At 32.8% G+C, this 24,831-nt stretch overlaps 1 protein-coding gene across 4 annotated transcripts in view; it reads right to left on the reverse strand.

The window, feature by feature from the left end:
* The window catches only part of ATRNL1 (attractin like 1), a 631,157-nt gene that overhangs the window by 440,454 nt on the left and 165,872 nt on the right, over nt 1-24,831 (reverse strand). For all 4 annotated transcript variants that reach the window (XM_074373561.1, XM_010969913.3, XM_074373562.1 and 1 more), the window contains exon 19: nt 3,606-3,743. In XM_074373561.1, coding sequence (XP_074229662.1) covers nt 3,606-3,743 — 138 coding nt within the window. The remainder of the gene's footprint in view (nt 1-3,605; nt 3,744-24,831) is intronic.

Here is a 24,831-nt window from a genome sequence, read left to right on the forward strand (position 1 = left end):
ATATTCTGGGATTCTTTTAACTTCTTGATAGAAAATATGTATTTGTGTGTGGATGAACTTATGCACATATAGGTAACATGTAACATTCTTGACCATATATGCTTGTTAAATTTCAAATATGTGCTTTTATAACTGTTTGACAGCTGAAACTAACCTGAAAACATCAGTGATAAAAATGTATTCAGTAATATAAGTTCACACTTAAATATAAGCACTAGGATTACAACGTTGATTCATTATTAAGAAAGTCATTAACACAATAGATTAACAAATCTAAAAAGAAAAAAATATGGTTGTCTCCACAGATGCTGAAAAGTCTTTGGCAGAAGTCAATGCCTATTCCTGATAAAACATATAATGAAACTAACTGAAGGATACTTTCTCAGCATGATTATACACACATACACATAAGAGCCAGTGTCTTGCTTACTAAGAAAACAATGGAAACATTGCTTCCATTAAGATCAAGAACAAGGCAAGACTGCCCAATATCTCTAGTACTATTAACACTGTATTAGAGACATTAGCCAATGTAATTATAAGTGAAAAATTAACTGATGTATAACAACTAGAAAAAAAGTGAAACTATCTTCATTTATAAATGAAATGATAGCATGCCTAGAAATCCTAGAGAATCCATGTTAAAACAAATTAAAATGATAAGGAATTCAGTAAAGTAATACATTTTAAAAATTAATATACAGAAGTCAATAGCCCTCTAACAATAACAAGGTAAAGGATATAAAATCTTATTTGTACTTGTTATGAAAAATATAAAATACTGAGGAATAAATTTTAACAAAAAATATGGAAAACCCATAGAACGCACAAAAGCATCACTGTGCAAATAAAAAGGAGAAGGGAGATCGTGTGGGAGGTGCCAAAGTAAGCCATGCATGGAAAAGTTTCCCAGCAAGTGAAAGTTCAGTGACGAACATCTCTAGCAGTTTCATGAGACTCAGACCATAGACAGTTCTTTTAAAAGGCGTCTATGAGAAAAGAGCAGTAAACTTCATCTTCTAACAACCCACGATCAGAGGTCATTCTAACACACCTGACAATGTCAGGGCCAGTTTCCGTAAACTCCGTTCTCGCCCTTAAAATTCCTTTTATGAGAACAAAAAGGTTGGAAAGAGCTTGAAAAGATGGAATAGATAGAGAAAACTTAGGGTTACTGAGCATTTGATGTTAGAGGAACACTTCTACCAAGGATAACGAAGCGTTTCAAAAAGTTGGTTTAGAGAAAAGAGAAACTAGCTTAAAACATCATAAAAGCTATGCAATGAAGACTGTTTTTTAATCATACACTTGAAACAGGCAGCGCTACATGATTTTAAAAGGCTTGTTTCTTAAATTTATATTAAAATGTCCTTTTAAGGGACTCCTGGATCAAAGTATAAATTCATGACTATATCATATACTAAATATCTACATATAATTACATAATATTCATTTAATGACCTCTGTCTTTGAAATATTTAAAATCTCAGACTGCCTTTTCTCTGCCACACAGGGTGAGAATGTATACTCAGAAAATACAAACTTTTAACCTTGTGTTAAAATAATTAATGGAAACAAGGTTTCCATATCAAGAGATTTTCATTTCTCTGATTTGTAGATTATTCAGGTCAATGCTCCCAGTTCGAGAAAATTAAACTTCTTTCATTTATTTTAAGAAATGCTCAAGTTCATTTGGTTATTAACTTTCAGCTTCTATGAACAATCTGCAGTAGGTAAGAAAGGTTTACAATTTTTAAAACTCCCATCCTAGTAGAGGGAAAGAAGAGTTAATTCATCTTCTTTTTCACTACCATCAAGTCTCAGAGAATATGTGTCTCATAGCCTAGTGTGTTTACTAGAGTTTTACATATTTCTATAAAAGTCTGCTATGGACAGATCATCAATAATATGCTAAAAAGAAAAACATAAGTTCTGCTAATAAGAAGCAAAGGCAAAAATAGAACTGTCACTATGTTGAAAGAACTCTTTTTCCCCCAAACTAGAAAACAAAAGTTTCTTTATCACTATTAAAAGTAAAAAACATAGAAATAAAATCAGATAAGTATACTATTTAAGAACCTAAAAAAAAAATACAATGAACTAAAAAGACATAAATTAATAAATATAAAATTGGATTTTACTAAAATCAGGTATGAATGCAACATTAAAGGAAAAGAATTCATTCATAACATCAACCAAAGCCATTAAACATCTTGAAATAAACTAACCAAAAAGAGTAAGACCTAGATGAAGAAAACTATTAGTTATACAAGACTGCACTTTTTTAAACATCTGAATATTTTATATAGAGAGCTTTTTTCTTATAGTACATCTTTTTAACAAATAGTTAAACAAAAAAATACATATAAAGATAAAATATTTTTAAGACTAATAACATTCAGCTTAGTTTCTTACATTTAGAATAAGTTATAATAAAAATCATGCAACTAATGATTATCACATAAAACTGAACTTGCAAATTGCCCTTAGCTCTCAAAGGCCTACCCAGATCCTCTCATCAGAATTAATATCTTTGTCCTTGACTCTACAATTCAGCTTCTCCATAACACTACTATAGCACCTACACAATGTACAGTTGACCCTTGAACAACAAGGGGGTTAGGCACACAAACCTTCTATGCAATAGAAAAACCCTGTGTAACTTATAGTTGGGCCCACCATATACCAGGTTCCTCCTACACACAGTGCTGCATCCTCTATACACAGGATTCAAAGAAAGGTGCCAAGAAGGCAGAGCAGAGAGACTCACAGCTCACCCTCTCCCACAAATGCACCAAGAAGTACAACTACAAACCCACTGAATCACACAGGACACCCACTGAACTCTGGCAGAGTGTCTCTTACTTTGAAATACAGCAAGATAGAGAAGAAAATAGAGAAAAGAAAGATTTTATGGCCAAACAATGAGATGATAATAGTTAGCACTTACAATGCTCTTTTACTGTATTTCAATTCCTATTATATGTGCCCTTATTACATATGATCCCATTTGATCTTTACAACAATCCAATAAAGTATTATCATCTCCCTTTTATGTATGAGAAAAATAAAACACGGAGAGGTTAAGTGATTATCCAAAGCCATACATTTAAACAGTGGTACAGCTGGAATTTCAGCTGAGGGCTGATTCCAAACCCATCCTCTTAAACATGATACTGTAATACCACCTTGCCCCTCCCCCAAAAATCTTACCTGATGAAAAGCATACACAAAACCTTATTTCTTATTTCTAAAGTAAAACAAAAATTTACTATTATTAAAAAAAAACTATCAGCAGTGATAATTTTTAAATAGTGAGATTACAGGTAATGTTTTAATTTTAATTTATCTGCATTTGATAAACTTCCTATAGTAAGTCGGTAGTCATTTTGAAATAAGAAAAAGTAAGATTTTCTTAAAGCTAGTAGATCACAAAAGTTTTAGAGTTCACATAGTCCCTCATAAATATATATTACCTTCCCCAAATACTGAGACTTAATGGAAAAAATCTTCGTTAGCAAAATACATTTTCCACAAGAGGCATATCTTACTCAGTTTTCTTTTCTGTTGTAAAAATACACGGAAGTGAAAGAAAAGAGAATTACCTGTACACTGTCCCCCGTTGGTTGGATCTCCATAATAGCCTGGCATGCAGTCTTGGCACTGCTTTCCTGTGGTGAGATTTTTACACTGTTCGCACACATTATTATTGATGCAAGTGCTATGTCCATTACACTGACAAGCTGAGGAAAACAGTAAAAAAAAAAAAAAAAAAAAAAAAAAGTTAAAAATGTCTACATAACAATATCAAGTATGGCTGCTACCAAGACAAAGAATTTATTTTAAAAATACGAATGGTAGCAAACTCCAAAGGGCATTTCCCTAGTTTCTCTTTTTAGTATGTGCCTCAAAATATTAATACAGGAAATATGTACAATAAATTCTGTGGTGAAATTTTGCCTTATGAGCCATGAAACATAGAGGTTAAAGTGAAACATAAAATTACAGCTTAAGAGGAAAACCTTTTAACGTATTCCTTAAAGATTCATGTGACTATTATGTCTATTAAGTAAACACAAGAATGAAAAATATAGCTTTGATAATGTTAAACTGCATTTTGTAGTTACATAATAAAAAAGATCAATAAATATAGAAAAGTGTTAAGTTCTCACTTCAAGAAAATACGTAAGTGTACAATTAACAAACAGCACTTTTAAATTAATTCAAAGAAATGTTCATCTTCTTTAGGCAAGAAAAGCGTCAAGCCTTAACTGAAATTCTATTTGAATGTCAACTAAACAGAAACAGATTTGAAGCATGAGATTATCTTATGTCTTCATAATATGAGATTTAATATATTTTCATATTTTAAAAATTACAGAAGAAAAAATTTTTTTCAGAAGAAAGATATAGTCCATATAAGAAAGCTCACGCCTATTTGAAGTGTAATATTGACCTAGTTTGGTAACTTATCCAAACATCATCACTATCACTTTCATAATCATTTTTACCATTATTATAACTAAGACAGCAATTCACTGAGCTCTCTCCGGCTCAGGGCAGAAAGCCAATGTTCGGTGGATTTCAGTTGTTTGTGGCTGACATGTATCCTGCTTCGTCAGTTTACACAGTGCGTCAGTTTTTAAAATACTATAAATACTACCCCATTGTTAGACAGTGTTCCAAATTGTATCCATGAATTATATAACTTAATCCTCACAACAATTTGGTGTGGAAGGTACTATTTTTAGGGCCATTTCTAAGATCAGGAGGCTTGGATTAAACAACTACCCGAAGTCACACATCTAATCAATGCAGAACCAAATGCACAATCAGGATGTATGAATCAAAAGAAGACAGTAAATCTCATAACTATTGTACGTGGAAAATTTGAACGTGAGATGGGAATCCCAAGAGACTAGCATAAGGTCATTAACATGAGTTAACATCAAAGAGTAAAGAAAAACAGTAAAAAACAAATACCTATATCTTACAGAAATTTTCAGAGGCATACCTCTATTGCAACAGTATAGAAATGACATGCAGTCATCATGGAAAAATGTTAAATAATCCTCATGAAATTGAGAAAATTACAATATAGTTGTCAAACTTTAAATTATGAAACAGCTAGGAGAAATTTTAATAAGAAGAAAAATATTTGTAATAAATTGAGCAAAATAAGGATTCAAAACATCACATTTAGAATGATCACAATTTTGCTTTTAAATGTATGAGTATGCCTATGGAAAAGTTAATGATGGTTCTCTTAGTTTAGTAAGATTTTCTGCATCATCAATTTTCTACAGTAAATTCATATTACTTGTATAGTAAGAAAAAATAATAACTTTAATTTTTAACCTTATTTTTAAAATTTTAAGTTATTGTTGCATAGAAAATTTTATGTGAAACCATGAAGGTTAATTCACTGAAGTAAAAACAAAATTTATTAAGAGCTCACTATATGTAAAACTTTATCTGAAAAAGTCAAAATAAAAGATGGGTGACTGTAAGTATTTTATGAAACCCCTGGCTACATTTTTTAAATCAGAAAACACAAATGTCTTAACTTCTGAATAAAATGACTAAAATTTAGCAATCTCATCTAATATCCTCCTCACAGATTACTGCTGAAATAATAAGAAAACTTGCCAACAACAAGGGGAATTCGGGTATGATGACAACTACACAAATAAAGCTAGAAAAATAGTAATCTATTGTACCTCTGAGAAGTAAAAGAGGACTCCTGGCATAATGCCACTCAGCTGTAACCTTCCTGAAAGTGAGAAGTTCTGAAAGCAGTTCTGGGCCAAGGTGCCCTCAAGAAGCATATCACAGGTGTGCTTCCACACAGCTGCTAGAACGTATGATACAGGAAGTCTAATGTTCCATGTAATGATTATACCACTCAGCAAGTTGAAATAATCTAGACATAATTACCAGCAAATTTTGCAAGAAAAAAAAAAAAAAAAGGTCATTGTTGCAGCAGATAACTAGTTCAGCAGCAATGGCAAAGGAAAAGTCATGTTATAGAAAGCAAGACCCAGGCTAAAGGCTGTACCAAACACAGCAAGAAAAGGATACACTATTAGCTTAGGATGATGTTTTATGCCCCACTACCATCAAGGTGGTGGATCAACAGGTAATGTAAGCTCGTATCTAATACTTCTTCCAGGATACACTGTGACTTGAAAGGTTCTAATAACAACCTGATTCTGGAACATGAATAAAACTAAAGAGAAGCCATCCACACTGTTTTGTTTACGTTTTAAAAACAGCCCAGATGGCTCCTCATCTATGTATATACAAACAGAAATAAAAAGAAAGAAAGAAAAGAAAAACTCAGCATTTGATATGCAAATAAAGTATATGGTTTTGAAAAATATGTGCTCTCTAAAACAGATGTAAAATGTTTAAAAAATACATCTGCTTGGCATTCTCAATAAAATTTTTTTAAATACACAGAAAATCAAGGCTAAATTTTACCCAAAACTTTCCCCAAAACATAGTCCTTTAAAAGAAAAGGCAATTATCATTGCTAAAAATAAATCAGCGATTCAAAATAAGAATGTTAAAGAGAAGTCTGAGCTGATGACAGAACTTTACTATACATGGGGATTGCCAAGCAAGAGCTAGGCATGGGTTTCAAAACCCAGCAAGGCCAGGAGATAGAATCTCTGGCATACTCAAGTAAGACAGCTAAACTGAGCCATATTTATGACACTTAAACCCTTCAATTGCAGCCCCTTTCTGTGAGAAAGATACTAAAATACATCACAAGCCCAAATAAGCAGGAAAAAACCTTAAGTCCACAGGGGTATGTGTATGAAAGACAAAAGGCACTTGTGAGAACTTAAAGCTTGTGCCAACAATACAAGTTGGGTTGAAATTCACATTGTCTATATGCTGGAGAAAGCCTGACATCAAACATTAATGTTAAAATCTGTTCTGTGAACAAGGAAAACCTCATACACCTTGCAAAAGCAGAAGTAAATGGCCCATTTGAAATACTTCACAGCTGAGGACACGCATATATGCCACAGAACAGAGACTGGGAAAACCCTATTCTGTAAAGTGCTAGATAGTACATATTTTAGGCTTTGCAGACCATACAATCTCTTCATAAGTACCACCTCTGCCATTGTAGTGCAAAAGCAACCATACACAATACACAAACAGCCAGTAATAGCTGTAATGCAATAAAACTTTATTTACAGAAATAGGCAGTGGACCAGGTTTGGCCTGCAGGACTTGGTTTGCAAACCTCTGATATAGGGAAAAAAATCACTTACTGAATAAAACCTCAAAATGAAAAATTACAAAGCATCATAAAAGAGAATTAGAAAAAAGAAAGAGGGAGATAATAAAAATGAGAATTGACACTCCAAGAATTGGACCGAAAGGACAATTAGAAGACAAAAATATTCAGAATAATTAAAAGCAGGAAAAAAAAGATAAAATTGTGTTTCAGGAAGTAAAAGTAGGTATGATGACAATGTCTCATCAAAAAGAGAATATCAATAAAAATACAGAAAGTATAAAAAAGAAATAATGAAAATTACAAAGTAGAATAGTACAATGATCAAAATAAAAAAATAGTACAATGACTGAAATAAAAAATACACTAGGATTCTAAAGTAAATTTGAACTGGCAGAAGAATTAGCAAATCTGAAGAGAAATCAATAGAAATCATGTAAGTTAAAGTACAGAGAGAATAAAGAATGAAGAAAAATTAACAGAGCCTCAGTTAAACATGGGACACCATTAAGTGCACTAACCTATGTATAATGGGAGTGTTGGAAGGACAGGAAAGAGAGAAAGAAGGTTAAAATTTATTTGAAGAAATAATTTCTGAAAATGATTAAAATGTTCATCTACACATCCAAGAAGCTTAACTCGAAGTACAGTAAAAATAAAGAGATTGACACATTAAGCAATAAAGGACAAAGACAAGTAGAAAATCTTGAAGGCATCAAGAGAAAATGACTTCTCACTTACAAAAAGCCCAATAAGATTATTAACTGGCCTTTAATCGGGAAAAATGGAGGGCAGTAGGCAGTGGTTCATATATTCAAAGTTCTCAAAGAAAAACTGTTAACCAAAAACTTTCTACCCAACAAAGCTGCTTTTCAAAAACTAAAGTGAAACAAAGACATTAACAGGTAAACAAAATTGAAAGAATTCATTGCCAGCAGACACACCTTACAAGAACTACTAAAGGAAGCTCTTCAAGGGGAAAGCGCATGACCCCAGACAGTAATTCAAATCCATAAAATAAAAAAAAAAAACCACGTAACAATAATTATGTCATTATAAAACACAGTAAACAATATGTATATATATTTTGATTCTTTTCTTGTTTTATCTCATTTTTTTGCTCCTTTGTATCATTCATTCTCAGTTGTATTCTCTTTTTTTCCATTTTTTACCTCACTTTATTGAAATATAGTTGATTTACAATATTATATTAGTTTCAGGTGTACAACATAGTGATTCAATAGTTTTATAGATTACACTTCATTTAAAGTTATAAAATATTAGCTATATTCCCTGTGCTGTACAATAGATCCTTATACCTTATTTATTCTGTACATAGTAGGTTATACCTCTTAATCCTCTACCTCTTCCTTCCTCCTCCCCCATTCCCTCTCTCCCCTGGTAACCACTAGTTTGTTCTCTGTACCTGGAAGTCTGTTTCTGTTTCATTATATTCATTTGTTTCATTTTTTAGATTCCACACATAAGTAATAACATAGTATTTGTCTTTTAAGCATAATACTTTACAGGTCCACCAATGTTGTTGCAAATGGGAAGATTTCATTCTTTTTTATAGTTAAGTAATGTTTCACTGTACATATATACAACTCCTTCTTTATCCATTCATCTGCTGATGGACACTTAGGTTGCTTCATATCTTGGCTATTATAAATAATGCTGCTATGAACTTTAGGGTGCACGATCTTTTTGAATTAGTGGTTTTCTTTGGTTATATACCCAGGAGTGGAATTGATGGGTCATATGGTAGCTCTATTTTTAGTTTTTTGAGGAACCTCCATACTGTTTCCATAGTGGCTGCACCAAGTTACGTTCCCAACAACAGTGTGCTAACGTTCCTTTTCTCAATGTCCTTGCCAGTATTTGTTCATTGTGGTTTTTATTTGCATTTCTGATGATCAAGCATCTTTTCATGTGCCTGTTGGCCATCTGTATGTCTTCTTTGGAAAAAATGTCTATTCAGGTCTTGTGTCCATTTTTAATCATTTTTATTTATTTATTTATTTTGGATATTCAGTTGTATGAGTTCTTTATATATTTTCGGTATTAACCCCTTAATGTTCATATCACTTGCAAATACTTTCTTTCATTCAGTAAGTTGTCTTTTTTTCTGTTAATGGTTCTCTTTGCTGTGCATAAGCTTTTAAGTTTAATTAGGTCCCATTTGTTTATGTTTGCTTTTGTTTTCTTTCCCTTAGCACACAGAGCCTTAATAATATTGCTATAATTTGTGTCAAAGAGTGTTCTGCCCATGTTTTCTTCTAGGACTTTTACATTTTCCAGTCTTATATTTAGGTCTTTTTTTTAACTGATATACTTGATTTACAATGTTGAATTAATTTCAAATGTACAGCAAAGAAATTCAGTTTATATATATACACACATACATATATACATACATAAATACCAATGTAATATATATAACAATATCACAAAAACGGAAGAAAAAGAATAGACCAATATGAGTAACATTATTTCATCTCACTGGAATTAAATTAGTATAAATCTGAAGCATATTTTAATAACTTAAGATGTATATGGTAAACCCTGAGTAACCACTAAGAAAATAACTCAAAAAATATAATTAAAAAATCATTAAAAATTAAAGTGCTACATTAGAAAATGTTCACTTACTGCAAAAAAAAATGAATAAATGAAGAGTGGAATAACAAAAAAATCACGGGATATATAGGGAAAAAAGCAAAATGACACATAAAAACCCAATTACATCAAAAATAACATTAAGTGTGAATGGATCAAACAATTCAATTAAAAGGCAGAGGAGACAGATTAGATAAAAGACTAAGACCTAACTATGTATCCTCTATAGGAGACACACCTAAAGATACAAATAAATTGGAAATGAATAGATTAAAAAAAGATATAGCATATAAATACAAACATAAGAAAGTTGGAGTGGCTATACTAGTATCACATAGACTTTTTAAATGTTACTAGAGAGGGACATTTTATAATGAAAAAAATGAAAATCCATCAGGAAGATATGAAAATTATAAACATACCTGTACCTAACAACAGAGCCTCAAAATACATGAAACAAACACTGACAGAAATTTTAAAAAGAAATGCAGAATTCAACAATAATAGTTGGAGACTTCAATACTTCATTTTCAGTAATGAATAGAACTAGACAATCAGCAAGGGAATAGAAGATATGGACAACTCTATAAACCAACTGGACCAAACAGACATAAACAGAAGAATCTACATAACAGTAGCAGAATATACATTCTTCTCAAGTGCACAAAAAAATTCTTTAGGAAAGGCTATATACTAGGTCATAAAAGAAACCTCAATAAATTTAAAAGGACTGAAGTCATTAAAAGCATGTTCTCTAACCACACTGAATAAAATTAGAAGTCAATAACAGAAAAATTGGGGAAAATAACAAACTGTGGAAATTAAGCAACACATTCCAACACAAACCAAGGAGTCAAAGAACAAATCATAGGAAAATAATAAATTACATTCATGGAAACTAAAATGAAACATAACATAACAAAATTTACAGGATGCAACAAAAAAATACTAAGAGAAACTTACAGCTGTAAAGCCAACATTGAAAAAGAAAAATATATCTCATATCATCCTAACTTTGAACCTTAGCAAACTAAAAAATAAACATAAAATTGAACTCAAAGCAGGAAGAAGAAAGGAAATTTAAAAATTAGAGTGAAAATAAATAAAATATAGAGTAGGAAAACAATAAAGTCTGTAAAGCCAACTACAAATTGTTCTTTGTAATACATGTTCAACAAAATCAAGAAACCATTAGCTAGACTGATAAAGAAATATGAGAGAAGGCACAAATCATTAAAATTAAGAATGAAACATGAAACATACTACTGACAAAGATAGGAAAAAAGATTATAAGGAAATACTATAATATAGTATTATATTACAGTATAATATATAATTATATAATATATATATATAATGGGGGAACAATGGTGCCAATAAATTAGATAGCCTAGATGAAAGGGATAGATTCTTAGAAAGACACTAACAAAATGTACTCAAGGAAAAATAGAAACTATGAATAGGCTATAATAAGGAGACTGAGTTAGTAAACAACGAAGTGCCAGAAAAGTATAGCCCAAGATCAGATGGCTTAACTCATGAATTCTACCAGATGGCTAAAGGAGAATTAATAACAATTATTCACAAACATTTTCAAAACAGAGAAGCAAAGGGAAGACTTCCCAACTCATTCTATGAGGCCAGTATTAACCTAATACAAAAATAAGACAAATTATCACAAGAAAAGTTGACAAATCAGTATTTCTTATGATTATAGGTGCAAAAATCCTCCACAAAATACTAGCAAATAGAATTCACTAGACTATAAACAGGATTATACACCATGACAAAGTAGAATTTACCCCACGAATACAAGATTGTTTAAACATATGAAAATCAATCAAGTAACACACCATACTAATAGAGAAATAAAGGGGGAGCATCACATGATCATCTCAATAGATGGAAACTACTCAACGTACTAGAGATAGCAGAGAATTGCCTTCACCTGATAAAGAGCATGTATGAAAAATCCATAGCTAATATCATATTTAACAGTGAAAGACTGAACATTATCCCTTTAAGATCAGGAATAAGGCACAAATGTCCTCACTTGTCTATTCAACATTTCACTGAAGGTTCTGGACAAAGCAATTAGGTAAAAAAAAGAAATCCAGATTTAAAAAGAAGTAAACAACTCTATTTGCAGATGACATATTCTTACAGATAGAAAACTAAAGAATCCACAAAAAAATTATCTAAGCTAATAAATGTGTTCAGAAATGTTATAGGATAAAAGATCACTTGTAGATAAATCAGTTTTATTGTACTTTATACACTTACAATTAACCATTTGAAAATGAAATTAAGAAAACAACAACAATAGTATCAGAAAGGATAAAATACTTAGGAATACATTTAACCAAAGAAAGGCTTGTACATGGAGAACTATGAAACATTGTTGAAAGAAATTAATGAAAAGACATCCTATATTCATGGATTGGAAGACTTAATATTAAGCAACCTATCACAATTGATCTACAAATTCAATACAATATCAAATTCCAACAGGAAAAGATAAACAGTTTCTAAAATTCATATGGAGATACAGAGGACACAAATTAGGCAAAACAATCTTGACAAAGAAGAACAAAGTTAGAATAGTGACACTTCTCAATTCCAAAACCTACTCCAAAATTACAGTAATGAAACCAGTGTGCTATTGTCATAAGGACAGACATACAGACCAATGGAAACAGAACTAGGTTCAGAAATAATATCACACATCTACAGTCAAGTGATATTCAACAAGGGTGCCATAAACTTTAAATGGGGAAATAAGAATATTAGAAGAAAATATAGCTGTAAACCTTCATGACTTTGGATTAGACAACAGTTTCTTAACATAACACCAAAAGCTTAAGCAACTTACAGAAAAAAATGGATCTACTGGACCTCATCAAAATAAAAAAAAATCTGTGCCTCAAAGGACACCATCAAGAAAGTGAAGAGACAACCCACAGAACAGGAGAAAATACTTGAGAATCGTATCTCTGACAAGGGTCTATCACTCAGAACACATAAATAACTTTAACAATTCTACAATTTTTAAAAATAACCCTCAGCTTAAAAAGGAGCAAAGAATTTCAGTAGATATTTTCCATAGATGGTATATGAGTAGCTAATAAGCACATGAAAAAAACATCACTAGTCATAAGGGAAACACAAAACAAAACCACAATGAGCTACCACTTCCCACCAACCAGAAAGGTAATAATGAAAATGACTGACATTAACCAGTGTTGGTGAGGTCAGTAATTAGATCCCTCATACACTGCTAGTGGTAACGTAAAATGGTGCAGTAGCTCTAGAAAAAAGTCTGGCAATTCCTCAAAAAGGTTAAGTATAGATTTATCATTTAACTAAAAATTCAACTTCTAGAACTTAAAACATATTCACGCAAAAACTTACATACAACTGTTCACAGGAGCATTATTCATAACAGCAAAAGAGTAGAAATAAGCTGAAGTTCCATCAACTGATGAGGTATGAGTATGTGCAATTTAATATTAATCAGCCATAAAAAGAAGTAAAGAATTGATACATGCTATAACATGGATGAATCTTAAAAATGTATGCTAAGCAAAAGAAGTCAGACACTAAAGGTCACATATTACATAGCTGCATTTAAATGAAATGTCCAGTATAGACAAATACACAAAGAAAGAAAGTAGATTGATGGTTTTCAGGTGCTGGAGGGAAGGATGACCCTAGGTAGTGGCTGTTAAAGGACATGGAGTTTTGTTTTGAGGTAATTAAAGTGTTCTGGAATTACATGATGGTGATAGCTTTTTGCACACCTACTGATTATATTAAAAACCATTGAATTATACACTTTAAAATGAAGGGCTTTATGACATATGAGTTATATGTCAATAAAAACAAACAAACAAAATAGTTAGAACTAACTAGATGAGCTGAAAAAATAATTTACACAAATTCTTGCCATCCCTGTATGTACAACATTCATAACACAAGTTTATCCTTACTCTCATCCAAAAAGTAGGATTTTTTTCCACCTTTCTGAATATGGATTAGCATCAAGACTTTTTCAGAACAGTAGAATGCAGAAGTAATGGAATGGAAATTTCGAGCTTACGCTTCAAGAGGCATATGCACTCTGCTCTCTCCTTCTTGGAATCTATTCTAAATATGCCATGTATAGCAGCCCAGTCTACACTTGAGGGGGGATGGTGGGTCAAATGCAGCAGAGAACAACCATTTGCAACTGAGGCTTCTTAGACCAACCAGACAGCTCAAACCACCAGACATGTGAGTAAAGGATTCTGAGATCATCCAAAAGCAGTCAAGCTGCCAGGTCACTGTAGCCACAAGAGGGAAACCAGGAGAGACCGGCAAAAGAACGGCCCAGCAGAATTCAGCAAAGTGAATGATGCAGAATCATGAGTAACACTGTCTGAATACAGTGAGCTTGGGGTACTATGTTAAATAATAATAAATAATTACAACAGAGGTTTAAGAGGAAACTGGGAACATCTAAAGAAAGAATTAGTGAATCAAAATATAGATCAAAGAGATGCAAGGATATAAACTACAGACAAGACAGTAAGAAAAGGTAGGAACATAGTGAAAAAGCCTAGCATAAGTGAAGCAAACTCTTAGAGAAGAAGAGAGCAACACAATGAGACAGATGCAATATTTGAAGAGATAATGGCAGAAAACTGAACAAACATGATGAAAAACATCTTTAGAGTAAAAAAGGCCATAGAATTCATCATCACAGTTCAAAAAAAGGAAAATGATATTCAGGTCCAAACTAAAATTACTGACATCCAAAAAGTAAGAAAAAAATACATTTAAAAACATCAGAGGGAGGAAAAAGACATATTGCTTTCAAAAGTGAAACAATAAAACTGACAGAGGAATTCTTACAAGAAAGTGTAAGCCAGCAGAAAAGGAAATTAAATCTTCAAATTACTGAAAAAATGTATCTGTCAACTTAGAATGCCATTACCAGTAAACATATCCTTCAAATATGAAGACATACACATACGCAATAAATTTTTTTCAGATATGTGAAAGATAATTTACAGCCACAATTGAGCAACACAGTATTCAAAAACATTAAGTTTATCAAGCTAAAGAAATATAGCAAAAGGAAATTCAGATCAATAGGAAAAAATGAAGATCACAGAAAATGAACAGTACATGGGTAAATAAAAAGATTTTTTATCATAATTTCTTTATAAGAAAATTGTCTTCTTAAAGCAAAAAACAATGTGTGGTTACTAACATATATAGAAGTAAAATATATGGCAATAATTACACAAAGGACAAGAAAAGAGCAAATGGAATTACACTTTGGTAATATTCTTACCTTATACATGAAGTAGTATAATATTGATTCAAGGTAGACTGTGATAAGATAAAGATGACTATTACAACCACTACAGCAGTCACTAAAAAAAACACAAAAGAGGTATAGCTAAAAATCCAATAAAAGTAATTAAAATGGACTTTAAAACACTCAATTAATCCCAAAAAAAGGCAAAAGGAGGAACAAACAACAGAGAAAAAAATAAAGAAAATTTTAAAAACCAATACTGTGATGGTAGGACTAACTCAATAATACCAAAATATTAAATCTAAATTGACTAAACAGTTTGATAAAAGACAGAAATTATCAGACTAGATTTAAACAATAAAAGCAAGACTTTTACGCTGCTTACAGAAGAGTCACGGTAAATAAAAACACACAGAAGACACTCCTGCCCATGAAGTTTTAACCACTGTGAGAATTGACCTCTAGTGTAAACAACAAGAAAACTCAACAAAATATATAAAACAACTCCTTTCAAATATAATAGGCAGCTCAGGAATGGCATCCCTAAAAAAGAAAACAAAATATGACTGTCCTGACTTGCTACCTGGAGGCAGATTTGAGGATGCAGCCCAGGGAGGAAGCCCAAAGACTAGAGATCTCATTTAGTTGAGGAAACAAAGATCAAATTTCAAGGAGGCCAAGGTGGCTAGACTTTGTGGGGCAAAATACTAGACAAGAGAGCTGCACACAGCAATTTACCAAGGGGTCCCGTTGAATCTTTTGTTGAATAATGAACGAAACAGTGTGAAACTCCATGAAGCTGGAGGAAGAACCACCAGAAAACAGTAAGTGAAACCATGCCAGGAACTCACACAGGCCTGGGAAGAACCTGAATTCCCACTAGTCAGAGTGGAGACCTCTTAATACAAAGAGCACGGTGAGGAGACCACGGAAGGCACTGTCATCGTAGTGCAAACAAACTGGCACTGAACTTTCGGCTGCTATGTACAGACCGTAACAAACCTTAAAAACAATTTTTGAAGTAACATAGCTGCACGCCAGAATAAAGTCCAACACACTAAAAGAAACAGAACAAAACTGAGCAAGCTACAAAAAAATCACAAAGTCCAGGATACCATCAAAAATCACCAAATTGAAAAATTTGATCTATAATCAGTAAAATATATATATACAACAGAATACAGAGAATTTACTTAAAACGGATTAAAGACCTAAAAAGAAAGATCTAAAACTATTAAAGCCTAAAGAGAAAATATAGGTGAAAATCTTTACAATCTTTTATTATACATGATTTCACAGGCTTGACGCCAACAGCATAAGAAATAATAGAAAAAACAGGTATCATCAAAGTTTAAAACTTTTGTGCTTCAAAGGACACTATCAAGAAAGTGAAAAGACAGCCCAGACAAGGAGAAAATATTTGCAAATCAATCTTTGATAAGGGACTTCTATTCAGAATATATAAAGAACCCTTACAATGATAAAAAGACAAATACCCTACTTAGACAATGGGCAAGAATCTGAGAGGAGTTCTCAAAACAAGAAATACTAATAGCTAATAAATAAACACATGAAAACATGCTCTATGTCATTAGCCACCAGATAATTGCAAATCAAAACCACAATGAGATACCACTTCACGCTCTCAAGGATGACTATAATCAAAATGATGTGAAATAAGCAGTGTTGGCAAAAATGTAGAGTAATTGTAACCCTCATGCACTGACGGTGGAAATGTAAAATGATGTAACAGCTTTGAAACAGTCAGGCAGTTCCCCAAAAGGTTAAACATAGTTTTCATCTGACCCAGATATTCCATTCCCAAAGTAATGAAAATATGTCCAGCCACATAAACTTGCACTGGAATATTCATAGAAGCATTACTTGAAAAGCCAAAAATTGGAAATACCCAAAAGTTTTTCAAGTGACAAATGAATAAACAGAATGTGGTATATTCATTCAATGGAACATTATTTGGTAATAAAAAGAACTGAAGTACTGCTCCATGCCACAACATAGATAAACCTTGAAAACATTTTGCAATGTGAAAGAAGCCAGTCAAAAAAAAAAAAAAAAGCAATTATATGACTCAATTTATATAAAATGTTCAGAATAGGTAAATCCATAAAGATATCAAGATTAGTAGTTGCCTGGGGCTGACAAGGGTAGTTGGGGGCTTAACAAGCCGTGATTGCTAATAAGCCCAAGGTTTCTTTGAGGGATGATAAAAATGTTGTTAAATTGATTATAGTGTTGGTTGCATAACTGTGACTATACTAAAAACCACTGAGTTACACACTTCACATGGGTAAACTGTATGGTGTGATGGTTAGCCTTACGTGTGGGTAAAGCTAGGCCATGGCACTCGGTTATTTAATCAAACACAAACAGCCTCCTCCTGAGTGTGGGAGGGGCCTGCACGGAGGATGGGAGGGTCACTCTGATGATGGGGAATGTTATATGGCACAGCTGACTTTAAGAAAGGGAGATCATCCTGGATGGACTCAATTAGACGACCCCATGAAAGGAAAGCGGTCTCTACTTGGAGAAAGAGATCCGAAGTGTGAGTAATCCCATTTCAGCTGTCAAGACTCTATGTTGCTCATTTTGAGATGGAGGGGGTATGTGGGAGAAATGTGAGTATTCTTTAGGAGCCTAAGTGGCTGACAGCCAACTAGAACACAGTAACTCAGTCCTACAGCTCCAAGGAACTGAACTGCGCCAACAATCTGAATGAGCTTGGAAGCAGATTCTGCTCTACAGCTTCCAAATAAAAACAGCCTTTGGGATCTGGAGCAGAGAAGGCAGCCAGGCCATGCTCCAACATCTGATACACAGAACTGTGAGCTATAAATGGGTATCGTTTAAGCCCCTATCTTTGTGGTAATTGTTAGGGTCCAATAGAAAACTAATACACTATCCAAAATATAGCAGCGAGATAAAAACAAACTAGTTATGGTTCCAGCTACTCAAATCGAAGTAGAAAGTGGTAACCTACAGTGTCTCTGGAACTTAACAAGGCAGTCTTGTCATACTCCACTAAACCTTCAGTTATTCTGAAAGTCTGTTATTGGGTGAAAATGTTTAGGAATGTTATGTTCTCTCAATGATTTCACCCATTTATCGTTATAAAATTACCCTCTTTATTCCAGGTAATACTTTTTAACTCTGAAATCTATTTGTCTGGTATTAATTTAGCCAATTCAGCTTTCTCTTGATTTGTGTTAGCATAATAGATTTGTTCCAAATCTTCTACTTTCAAAATATGTATCTTTTAATATTTCTAATGGGTTTCTTATAGACAGGTCTTGCTATTTTAGCTAATATGAAAACCTCAGCCTTTAATTGGGATGATTAGATCATTTACATTTAGCACGATCATTGAAAATGACTGAGCTTAAATCTATCATTTTGCCATTAGTTAACTATTTGAACCATCTGTTCTGTATTCCTCGTTTTCTCTTTCCCTGCCTTCTAGATAACTTTGCATCATTTTAGTAGTTGTTTCAGAGTTTATAATATACATCTATAAATTCTCACAGTCTAGCTTCAAGTGATATATCATTTAACATACTGTATAAGAATTTTACAACAGTATACTTCCACTTTTCTTCAATTGGCCTTTGAGTTATTATTGTCATATAGTTTACAGCTACATAAGTATTAAACCCCATAATACACTGTAGTAATTTTTGCCTTAAACAGTTGATTGCCTTTTTATGTATGGAAATATTAAAGAAAAAAGTCTTCACCCATATCGCTACCATTTTCTTCTCGATTCCTTTGTGTAGATCAGACTTATATCTGGAAGTTTTCCATGTGCTTAAAGGACTTTAGATTTAACATTTCTTATATGGCAGGTCCTGCAGTAATGAATTCTTATAGTTTTTGTAAGTCTGAAAGAGTATTTTACCCTTGTTTTTGAAAGGTATTAACACTAAGACTTTCTAACTTCTTTTTTTTCTTTTGCTATTTTAAAGATATTGTTCCACTGTTTTCTGACTTTCATGTTTTTCTGTTGAGAAATCTGATATCAGACTTATCTTTGTTCCTCTGAACATATTGAGTCTATTTTCTCTGGATGCTTTTATCTTTTTATCTGGTTTCAAGCAATTTGATTATTTATGTGCATTGATGTAGATTTTCTCATTTTTCTTGTGTTCAAGATTCAATGACATTCCTGCCTCTGTGGATTTACAGTGTTATCAAGTTTGCAAAAACACTGGCCATTATTTCTTCCAATTTTTCTAAGCCCTTTCTCTCTCCCCTCATTCAGAGTATCCAGTTACAAAAATACTAGGCCACATGCCCCATAGTTCATTGATGCTCTGTTCATTATTGTTTCAGTTATTTTTCTGTCCTTTTTTGGGTACTTCCTCTTGCCTATCTGTGAATATACCAATCTGTACTTTTACAACGTCTAATCTGATATTAATCCCATTTAATTCACTTTTTATCTCAGAATATTTTTCATCTCTATAAATTCTACTTGGGTCTTTTTGTGTTTTCTGTGACTCTAATATGCTCAATAGTTTTTAGTTTTTTAATATATGGAATATATATATAATAGTTGTTTCAATGTCCTTGTCTACCTTTAACATCTACTTCATTTCTAGGTTGGGTTCTATTGATTTTTCTTTCTCATCTTGGGTCATATGTTCCTGCTCCTTCACATATATGCTCATTATGGATTGGACGTCAGGCATTACAAATTTTAATGATTACATTTGGGTGCTTTTGGATTCCTATATATATTCTTTATCTTTGTTCTGGAATTTAGCTATGTTAATTGAAAACAGTCTGATCCTTCTGACCATATTACACAGGATCACTGCAACATTTAGTCTAGCTCTAATTTTGCCACATAAGTGAAGCAAAATCCTTCTGAGTACTCGACCTGATGCCCAGTGAATAATGAGGTTTTCTACCCTTGCTGTTTAGAGCAGGTAATTCCCAGTCCTGTGTGTTACTTGGCGACTGTCCCATTTACTCCTTTTGGGTAGTTCTTTCTACAGACTCAAGTAGTTTTCTTCAATGATGTACTTATTTTTTAGCTGAATACTCAGGGGGTACCCCTGTGCAGTTCTCCAGAGTTCTCTCTTCTTTGGAACTTTTCCCATGAAATCTAGCTGCTTTGGCCTTCCCCAGGCTCCCAGGTCCATCTCCTTAAGTCAGGATAACCACCAAACTCTGTGTTCACTAACTGTACTATCTCATGCAGACTACCTTCAGGCATTAACCTAGAATAGTGTTATGTCTCATGTGCTTCCTACCCCTGAGGGATCACTGGTCCTTGCTGCCTGATATCCAGGGTCTTGAGAACTGCTCTTCATCTCTTTTGTCGCATTTCTTACTTGCTTCGGGTGGAGGCACTTAAATCGAGTCACTGTTAAACCAACCAACCTTCCCAGTTTGCCCAGGACTGTCCTGGTTTTAGTACAGAAGTCCCACATCCTAGGAAACCCCTCAGGAAACCCCACACAAGGACAGGTGGTCATCCTAACTCACTGTTACTGCATTTAGCATGACGATAAATTTTCTTTTTCTTTTTATTTTATTAAGAATATATCTAAAACATAACTTACCATTTTTAAAGCAAAAGTAATAGAAGTGTACTGTGGAGTTTAAAACATAATTAAAAGCAGTAAGGCTCTTAAACTATACATGAAGTATAATGTCATTTATAGGTAGATTGTGACAAGTGAAAGATAACTGTAAAACACAGAGTAAGCACAAAAAGAAGGTAATATAGTCAATAAGCTAATAAATAAAATAAAATGAACCACAGAATATGTTCAGTTAATTTAAAGGAAGGCAGAAAAAGAAGTAAACAGAACAGAGAACAGATGACAAAAATAGAAAAAGAATAACCAGATTGGTGGGGGGTAGTTATAGCTCAAATGGTAGAGCACATGCTTAAGCTTGCACAGGGTCCTGGCTTCAATTTCCAGTACCTCTTTTTAAAAAAAACTAATAATAAATAAATAAATAAATAGACCTAATGATGCCCCCAGAATAAAATAAAATAAAATGTAAAAAAACAATAATCAGATATAAATGTAAGTAAGCCAAACCATATTGATAAATGCATTTAATTTAAAAGGCCCAAACACTCTAATTTAATGGCAGACACTATCAAATTGGATTAAACAGAAAGACCCAATAATGTGCTGATGATAAGAAACACACTTTAAATACAATACAGGTAGCTTAAAGTAAAAACATGGAAAAAGATATCATAAAAACACTAATCCAAAGCAGTTCTTAAATGAATATTTATAACACTAACTGCTAATATTAGAAAAAAATTATCCACTCAGTTACCTAAGTTTTCATTTTATGTAACTAGAAGAACAAATTAATAGTTATTTACAGGATCAAAAAAAAAAAAAAAAGGGCAAACCTCTAGCCAGTCTGATCAAGAGAGAAAACACAAATTATCAATATTTAAAACTAAAGAGAGGCAATCACTAAAGATCCTGCAGAGAGTAAAAGGATAATACTAAATATTATGAACCTTTCTGTCAATAACATCCTAGGTGAAACAGACAAATTCCTTGAAAGACACAAACTACCAAACTAACTCAAGAAAACTAGTGAAACTGAATAGCCTTATATCTACTAAAAACACTGAATTTGTAGTTAAAAATTCTGCTCCCAAAGAAAATTCTAGGCCCAGAGGACTTCATAGGTAAACTCCACCAAACATTTATGAAAGAAACAATATATAAACTCTTTCAGGGAAAAGAAGACGAGAAAGTATTTTCAACTCGAGATTTATACCAAACCATACATTAAGAAAACTACAGACCGATATTCTCAACAACTGGAAATGCAAAAATTCTTAACAAAATCTAAACAGACTGAATTCAGCAACACAGTAACAGGATAACACACCGTGAGAAAGTGGAATTTATTCCAGAAATGCAAAATTGGCTCCATATTTTAAATCAATCAAAATAATTAATCATATTAACAACAAATAAATTATATGATCATCTCAATAGATGCATGCCTTTGGAAAAATTACACATCTGTTCATGATTTCTAAAAAAAACTCAACTAACTAGGAACAGAAGTGTATTTCCTCAAGCTAATAAGATATGTATGAAAAATCAACAGCCAACATCACGCAAACATTAGAGGCTAAATACTTTCCAACTAAGACTCTCACTACTTCAATTTCATATTGTACTGTAGGTTCCAGTTAGTGCCATAAAGAAAGAACAAAAATAATACTGTATTTATTGATAAGTAATGTGAAGAAAATCCTAAGGAATCTATAAGAAAATTGGGATAACCAAGGTCACGTAGTGCAAGGGCAATATAGTAGAATAAACTACATTTCTATAAAATAGCAAATAATTAGAATATTAAAGTCTTTTAAAATCCACTATAATAGCATGAAGAAACAAGATAAAACTTCTTGGTAACTGAAAACAATGTACGCTAGGTCTATGCGTCCCAGTATATCCTTCAAAAAAGAAAAGACTACAAGAAAAGTAATTAACCAAAAATCACGCCCTCATCATAATCTGACAACAGAAAAAAATAAACTACAACAACAAAACCAAGGAAGTAATGTCATATGCTCCCATCCCCCTGCAAGATTTTGTCGTAAGCAAGTCCTCACCAAGATCAACCAGAAGAGAAAAGAGAGGAGCTAGCAAGCTTAAAGTTGATATAAAACCTCATCCAGAGAAAGTCTATCTTAAGTATGAAAACATTAAACTAGTGTTGTTGTAGATCAGAGGACCACACAGAAGAAGAGAGCTTCCAAGTAGGCACAATATGAAGCAGAAGCCTTGAGTCCAGGTTTGGGAGGAAAAAAAGCACAAAGTGAAAGAGAGGTGCCTTTTGGCAACTGGGTGGCTAAGGAAGAAAGAAGTAAAACCAAAAAACTAAATTCTTGCCAGAGAAAAAATGTCACAAGTTCAGAGAACACATAAAAACGAACCAAGAAAGTGAAAAGGTGATTTAGCAAGAAACAAAGACGGTCAGAAATGGAGTACTAACATTTAAAACTCTAATCCAAGAAAATTTATAAGAAATAAAATTTCTTTGTGCCCCTTTCCAGTCACTAACCCCTGTCCTTCAAAAGTAACCACTATCCTGATCTTTAATAAAATAAACGGGTTTTGCCTGGTTTTGAACATTACAGTATGTCTTCCTTTGTGTCTGGCTTCTTTGTCTCAACACTGTATTTGTGAGAGTCAACCATATTGTTGCATGTAGTTGTAGTCTAATCATTCTTGTGCTATGTATTCCACTGTATTTAATATCAATTTCTTTATTCATCCAACTGTTGGTGAACATCTGGACGATTTCCAGATTGGAGCTATTAAAATGTGCTGCTGTGAACACTCTACTACATATCTTCCAAGTGAACACACATATACTTTCTACTGGGTCTACTGGTCCCAAACCAGAGGTCAGCAAACATTTTCTATAAAGAAAATGAGCATTCCAAGAAGTTCCAAATACACCTGATAGGAGTTTCAGAAGGAGAAAATAGGAAAAGGGAGAGGAAACAGTTTAAAATATTGCCATACAATGGATATTGACACACACAATTAGTGCCTTCTTGCAGTCTATTTAAGAAGTCACCGCCGACGAGAAGCTGTTTTAGCTTTCACTTTTAGATCCCAATCTATCTGGGATTAATTTTTTGCATAAAATCAGGTAGGATCTAGATACAATTCTTTAGTTATCCAGTTCACCCAGCATCATTCACTGAAAAAGACACTGCATTGGCAGTGTGATCCTTGCCATAAATCTGGGAATCATACATACATAGACCTGCTTCTGTAACCTCTATCCCCTTTCACTGGTTTACTTGTCCATTCTTATCCCAATTCCACACTGTCTTAATTATTATAAGTTTATCATAGGTGTGGATAGTTGGTAGTCATATAGGTTTTTATTTATCTTTTTTTTTCCTCATTTTCTGAATGCTCAATGGAAAACTAATACATCAGCCACCATCTGAATATCAGAACTCCAAAGGCCAACTTTAACTAAAAATATCAGTTTCTTGACTAGGGAGTACTCATTCCTCATTCTCATAGATGATCCTTGCCTCATTCCTAAAAATACTATGGGATCCATATTCTTCTCTCCTGAAATGCTGGCCTAAACACAACTTCCCTCACATACTGAGAGACTGGGAAAACATACCACTCTTCTACCTCTCAGATGATAAGCTTTTTCTTATTTTAACCCAAATAATAAAAATGCATATCTAACAAAAAAGTTATTTTATATTTGGACAAGACGGAACTAATTGTGTGTCAATATCCCCATCGTGTGACAATATTTTTAAGTATTTCCTCTCCCTTTTCTTATTTTCTCCTTCTGAAACTTATGAGTTGTATTTGGAACTTCTCATTCTACCCTTACTGTCTTTAACCTCTTTTTCATATTTTGCATCATTTTGTCTCTCTTTTTTCCAATACTTTGGATTAGTTCTTCATACTTATTTTCCAGTTTGTTAATGATCTCTTCCACTATGTTTAATCTGCTATTTAATGGATCCAATGGATTTCTAATTTCAGTAACTATATTTTTCATTTTGAGAAGGTTCTTTTGACTGTTTTTCTAAACTACCATGTCTTTTAAAAACAACTTTTATTTTCAAGTAATTTTAGGGTTA

The sequence above is a fragment of the Camelus bactrianus genome, chromosome 11, assembly GCF_048773025.1.
Source record: "Camelus bactrianus isolate YW-2024 breed Bactrian camel chromosome 11, ASM4877302v1, whole genome shotgun sequence".
NCBI classification, from domain to species: domain Eukaryota; kingdom Metazoa; phylum Chordata; class Mammalia; order Artiodactyla; family Camelidae; genus Camelus; species Camelus bactrianus.